Raw genomic sequence first — 6942 nt, 5'->3', positions numbered from 1 at the left:
GAGAGAGATAGACAGATAGAGAAGAGTGATGAGTGAGAGAGAGAGAGTGAGAGAAGAGAGACAGAGACACAGACAAAGAGATAGGAAGATGAAAAAATGGGTAAAAAGAGAAATGTTCAAAAGAGTAAGACGACGTCGTTTTTTTTTTTTTTTTTGTGATAGAAAAATACCGTTGCATTTATTTAAACAATTTTGTGACTATATATATATGAAGTCGTCTCAAAGCCACAATATATATATGTATATATATATATATTTTTTTTTACTTTTTTCTTGTGTGCAACGGTACCTATTACGGTCGCAAAAAACTTTTCTTCTTTTTTTGCGACTGCAGCTGGTACCGTCACAAAACTCTATTTTTTTGCAACAACAATTTCTGCCGTTGCAAATATTGTATTTTTTGAGACGGCAAGTTGTGCCGTCTCAAAAGATAACATTTTTTGCGACGGCAAGCTGTGCTGTCTAAAAAAGTCACATTTTTTGCGACAGTAAGTTGTGTCATCTCAAAAGGTCACATTTTTTGCAACGGCAAGTTGTGCCGTCTCAAAAAATCTTTTTTTACGAAGAAAAATGTGCCATCACAAAAAGTTCTGTCTTTTAAACCCACTTTTCTTGTAGTGTTTTCATGGCAAGTTATTCCCAATAATCAACAACTACTCCTAATGAAAATAATTAATGCAACATTCAGTGCATTAATTTCATAAATTGCCTGGCAAAGTTTGAAAATATTATATATTTTTTATTGCAATTTTCTATGCAAAATATGTATAAAAAAATATTAAGTTTAGGAATATGTTCCTTAAGGATACACATCAACAAAATTCTTAAATCAAAAATATTAAAAATTTTAAGAATTCTATCAAATATCTCACATAGATATGGAACCTACATGAAATCCATATTGTGTGGATTCCACACTTATATAAGACATTTGATAAAATTTTTAATCTCTAACATTTCTTTAAGTTTGAGATGTTCTAACTCTCTCACTACAAAAGATTAAAGTTTTAGAGATAAAATTATTTTTTAGTGTTCAAATATTTTTTTTGCGAAAAGTGTCGTTATTATATTTTTAGGAAATAAAATTAGATATTAGTGATGAATTATTATCTTTTTTGGACCAAATTTTTTGTCTCCAAAAATAAATCATTTTGAGACCAAATTATTTTGTCCCTAAAAGTGTATTTATTTATGACATTTTCAAAATTTTGTCGCTAAAAGTCTTATTTTTGACTTTTTAGGACGACATTTTAGTGACTATCCTGACGAAGATAGAAATTAGTTCTTAAATATCTTTTATAACAAAATTTTCACTTTTAAAGATCAAAAAATTTAATTTTTAAAACTCTTATATATTATAGTGTTTGCTAGCTAATATGGTGTATTTTTAATTATCAAGATGATCAATTTTTCTCCAATATAGAATCATGTAACCATTATCTATTTGTCCATTCTATTAAGTAACAATGTTTATTGAAAACCCATAGTCATCAGTCCAGAAATGCTAAAAATGATTCTTTTCAAAAATTATTTTATGTAAAAAATAAATAAATAAATAAAAATAAAAAATAAATAAATAAATAAAAATAAAAAATTATTGTATTTGGTATAGTGTTCTAATCATAATTTCACCCCTTCACGTGAAGCCTATGTTTGTAATATTTTCAATTAAAAAAAATTATGTTATTTTTTTCAATAATTAATTTTTTTTAATTGAATTTTAAAAGGAGTTTGGTTATGAGTTTTAAACGGAATTTTCGATAAAATTTTGAGTTATGTGTTTGGTTATAAGTTATAACTTTATTAATTAAGTTTTGAAAACTTTTTTCAACACCTATAATCAAACAACTTTTCTTATTTCATATGTCACATTAAAAATTCAACACTCAATTTAAAACTCAATCTAAAATTCTTTTCAAAACTCATAAACAAACAAATTTTCTTTTTTCAAATCATAATTCAAACACCCACAAACTGAAGATACAACTCCACACAAATTATAATTTTAAAACTCTACCAAATGTTACCAAAAAATTTGAAGTGCATTTTCTAACTTTGCGTTCCTTTCATTTCCAAAATATATTAAAAAAAAAAAAAGGGTACAAAAAAATGAAAACAATACCAAATAAGCACTACCTTGATGGCTAGACAATTAATTCCTGGAAGACTTCAAAGCACCTAAAAATTTAAGGAACAAAATCAAATGAGACTAAAACCCTGTGAAGTATGACTTTGAAGTACTTAATCCCTTGCAATTTGTTCATAATTTGACAGGAAATGAAGTGTATATGAACAAAATTCATGTGGCTCTTTGGCTCACATAAAATTAAGTTTGAATTTATAGCATGCCTTTTATTTTCTAGACACTATACAATCGATAAAACAAGAATAGGTAAAGAAAAGCTGCACTTACAAGTGTAAGTTTTAAACCCAAATATCATGTTGAGCAAATGAAACGCCTTATCTACCAAATCAATCCTTTAATCTTACTTTCCATCGCTATTCAAATTACTTTTTCTGACTTCCTAACTCTTTATATTTTTTCCCCTTTAAATAAGCAAGCATGCCAATTAACATTAAAGTGAAACTATGATAGGTACTCAGAATATGAGTAATGTTAGGGATCATGAAAAATATATCATGAAATATATCATGAAAATTTTTTATTCCTTGATTAGTCTTGATTAATGTGTGGTGTTTTATTGTATAGGTAATCCAAAGGTTGAGAATCTTTTATGATAATATTCATGATATATTTTTCATGATCCCTAGTATTACTGCTCAGAATATTTACCCCAAAAAATATCCAAAAAAAAGCAATAGATGTATGAGATTCATTTTATGCATGAGACCCACTGTATAATTTTTTGATCTAAGCCATATGTCAAATTTCTGATTTTACTTTCTGGACAGTTTTTCTAGATTGGTAAGACTTTCTGATTGAAGAGCAATGCTATAGACCACTAATCTATCATCACTAACTCCACCACTAGTGAAGTGGCAATTGAAAAAAAAAAAAAATAAGGCACAAAACACATGTGACAGTGGATGCCACTATCATTAGAGCCACTACTAATTAGTGGTCTAAAGCATTTTTGCTGATAGAATTATTGCAATGTGAGAGGTATGATGCATCTCAAATCAGCATTATTGGAAAGTGAAGCAATGAGGCAGGCCTTTGTGTTGGATCAATAGCCAGAGATAGAGAGGTAGATGAGAGAGAGAGTTAAAATCTTGGATTTAAAGCCACAGACTGGAAAACAGAGACCAATTGGTACTGAGCAGAATTAACCTAATAAATATACCCGAATTTAATGGTTTGTGTAATTTTGAAGTTTTACAGTCCTTTTACTGTCCCATTATTTTTATCATATTTTTTATCACTTACTCACAATATAAAAAATGACGTCTCTAATTTTATTCAAAATTTTATGTAAATTTCAAATGGAAGAACTACCACAAGATATAAAGGATTTTTTTCTCAGGAAAATCACAATTTCAGCACCACTGCTTATAATAATGCTAAATATAGAATTTTTTTGTACGTACTTTTTATTCGTACAGAATATGACTATTTTTGTGATTCATTCGTTTCAAATCACCACTATTATGGCTCATAATTTCTAACCACGTTCTTCTTCTTGATTTTATGTACTATAATTCTAGCTACCCAAAATTGATACCTGAAATTTCTACCCTAAGAATACTGTTTTGCACAGATTTAACTCTTGTATAGTTTCGACCAAATTCATTCTATATGTCGCTCAACTGCATTGATCAAATTTAAATCTACATCACGCTTCATTTTTTTTGGCCATTTTAACTGTTTTTTCATGACTTGATAGCTTTTTCCCTTTTCATGTATGTTATTTCACCGGTTTTTCTTACCTACACCTATTTACAATTACTAATTTTTGTACAAAAAATATTGTTTGTCAAAACAATGCTACAGAACTAGAAAATGATATGTGTAAGCCAAATACATTGTGTGTAGCTCATACGCCACAGACTTCTCTCTCTCTCTCTCTCTCTCTCTCTCTCTCTCTCTCTATGGAGTTCTTCTTGGCAATCTATCTGCTTCCTCTCACCTACATCATCTTCCAACTTTGCAAGATGGTCCTCCAATGGAGAGACCAATGCTGCTACATGATAGATTACCAGTGCTACAAAGCCACAGAAGACAGGAAGCTAAACACTGAACTATGCGCCAACATCATCCTCCGAAACAAGAACCTAGGCTTAGAAGAATACAAGTTCCTCTTACAGACCATTGTCAGCTCCGGCATAGGCGAAGAAACTTACGCCCCAAGAAACGTCGTCTCGGGGGGAGAACAGTGCCCTACCCTTCCCGATGCGCTCTCCGAGATGGACGACACCATTTACAACACGCTCGACGAGCTGTTCGCTCGGACAGAGATTTCTCCGTCCAACATCGACATTCTCGTCGTGAACGTGTCATTGCTGGCTGTTGTGCCATCATTGACAGCTCGCATTGTAAACCGGTACAAAATGAAGGAAAATGTCAAGGCATTCAACCTTTCCGGCATGGGTTGCAGCGCCAGCCTCGTCGCCATTGATCTCGTAAAAAACTTGTTCAAGTGTCATGACAACGCGTTCGCCGTTGTCGTGAGCACAGAGTCGATGGGTCCAAACTGGTACTGCGGGAGGGAAAGATCAATGATGCTCTCCAACTGTTTGTTCCGCTCGGGCGGTTGTTCGATGCTCTTGACGAACAACAGATCTTTGACATACCGAGCTATTTTGAAAATGAATTGTATGGTGCGTACGCATCTTGGTGCAGACAATGAGGCATACGAGTGTTGCATACAAATGGAAGACGATCTCGGGTACCTAGGGTTTCGGCTCAGTAAAGGCCTAACCAAAGCGGCAGCTAAAGTTTTCACCATGAACCTAAGGGTGCTATTACCTAAAGTACTACCACTTTGGGAACTCCTTCGCTACACCATTAATAAATTATCTAACCGCTGTGACGGTCAGAACAAAGTTAGGGGAGCTGGAGCAGCAGGGTTGGGTTTGAACCTCAAGACCGGTGTCGAGCACTTCTGTATACACCCGGGTGGGAAGGCGGTGATAGATGGGGTTGGGAAGAGTCTAGGGCTCAGTGAGGATGACCTTGAACCGGCTCGAATGGCACTTCATCGGTTTGGGAACACGTCGGCCGGCGGGCTATGGTATGTTTTGGGTTACATGGAGGCTAAGAAGAGGCTGAAGAAGGGTGATAGGGTTTTGATGATCAGTTTTGGAGCTGGGTTTAAGTGCAATAACTGTGTGTGGGAAGTGATGAGGGATTTGGACGAGAAGGGTGTTTGGAAAGACTGCATAGAGAGTTACCCACCAAAACCCCAACTGGTCAACCCTTTCATGGAGAAGTATGGGTGGATCAATGATGAAAGTCTGAGCTTTATCAGACTTGACTAGAAGGTGATGGTGATCTTCCTGGTTTTCATTTCTTTGTTTCCTTTTATTTCTATTTTTCTTTTCTTTTGATTTTTTGTGATGCATTTTGTTTATGTTTTCTAAGTTCAGGTAATGTTCTAGCACAGTCCTCATTAATCAGCAGTGGTACTAACAACACAAACAAATCACATAATGAGATATAGATACTTATATGGCTGCAACTTCCACAGCAAATGGGACCTATAAGTATGAGAGTGTCTGTGTTGTGTTCTGTGATTTATTTATTTGTTATTGGCAGTAACTATTGTAAGAGTGTCCACTATTCTGAGATCCAGTGATTGGTTTAGTAAATAAAAATTTGGAGACTGATGTTTTATTCAATTTTCATTTGTTTTCTTTTTTATGCATTAATTTTTTTTTTTTTTTTTTTTATTGGCAAAGAAAACTTTATTGATTGAAGATGATGAAGAGAAAAGATACATTCAATAAAAAAGAGGAGCTGCTATTTATTGATTGAAGATGATGAAGAGAAAAGATACATTCAATAAAGAAGAGGAGCTGCAAGTAGCAAGAGAACACAGAAACTTAAGCAAAAGATGCGAGCTCCCCATGGTTGATAAGGAACCAACCAAAGAAAAGAAGAAACAAACCAAAAACCAGCTGGATGATCAAACCGTGCCCCTGATCTGTTTCCACTTGAAGACTAGATCATCCACTGTGTAGGGGAAATCCTACACATTAAGTGCTGATATATGTTTTGGATTTAGTTTTTTGTGCAGAAATTAATAATTGTTTTCTTAATCCTCATCCAACAAAAATTCTATGAGATATGTTAGGGATCATAAAACTTTTTTCATGAAAATTATCATGAAAGATTTATAACCTCTAGATTACTTTAATTAATGTGTAGTGTTTTATTTCAAGTATAATCCAAATGTCACAAATATTTCATAATCGTTTTTATAAAAGACTTTTCATGATACCTAGCATTGGTGAAATTCTATCTATGGTTATATATTACGTCCTCTTGTTTGGACTTTTTTTTTTTTTTTTCTTCTATTTTATTTGAGGTTTGGATATAAGGTTTAGAGTTTGTACTTTTTTATGATTCCGCATTGATATTTTACTTCTAATAAAAGTTATGTTACACAAACATAATTTTTATATAAAATTTTAAAATAATTAAAAATAAAAAGATGTTGTCTTTTGCGATTGATTTTTTTTTTTTTTTTTTCAAAACAAAATGGCTAGGTTAAGGTCGTGGAGGACTGTTTTGAAAGGGTCAATTTAAAGTCTGCCAAATTTCTTTGAGGCTGTTTGTTTCTGACCTTATATAGGTGATCTATTGCAGATTATTAGTTTTAAGGTCACCGGAGACCAAAAAAAAAAAAGGGACATTGTAAAGTCGAGGGGACTATTCAGGTAAAGTGTGGCAACATTGGTGGTAAGATGGTCAAGCAGGGTAATTCTATTTACATATGCTTACTTATCTTAATATATATTATTTGTTCAATTTACACCATA

General features: G+C 32.8%; 1 protein-coding gene across 2 annotated transcripts; it reads left to right on the top strand.

The window, feature by feature from the left end:
* Nucleotides 1-3961: 3961 nt before the first annotated feature.
* On the top strand, nt 3962-6350 carry LOC114323306 (3-ketoacyl-CoA synthase 19). Of its 2 annotated transcripts, none has more exons than XM_028270878.2 (2): nt 3962-5442; nt 5548-5799. In XM_028270878.2, exon 1 carries the CDS (start codon nt 3967-3969, stop codon nt 5437-5439), a length of 1473 nt encoding a protein of 490 aa, XP_028126679.2. In that variant the 5' UTR covers nt 3962-3966; the 3' UTR covers nt 5440-5442; nt 5548-5799. The 2 variants fall into 2 exon arrangements, 1 of the variants encoding a protein (XP_028126679.2); XR_014327696.1 differs by adding an exon at nt 5860-6350 and having other exon boundaries at nt 3963-5664.
* Nucleotides 6351-6942: the final 592 nt, after the last annotated feature.

The sequence above is a fragment of the Camellia sinensis genome, chromosome 1, assembly GCF_055761805.1.
Source record: "Camellia sinensis isolate YWXY chromosome 1, ASM5576180v1, whole genome shotgun sequence".
NCBI lineage: Eukaryota > Viridiplantae > Streptophyta > Magnoliopsida > Ericales > Theaceae > Camellia > Camellia sinensis.
Note: the sequence above shows the minus strand (reverse complement) of the source record. Positions and strands in the feature narration are given on the sequence as shown.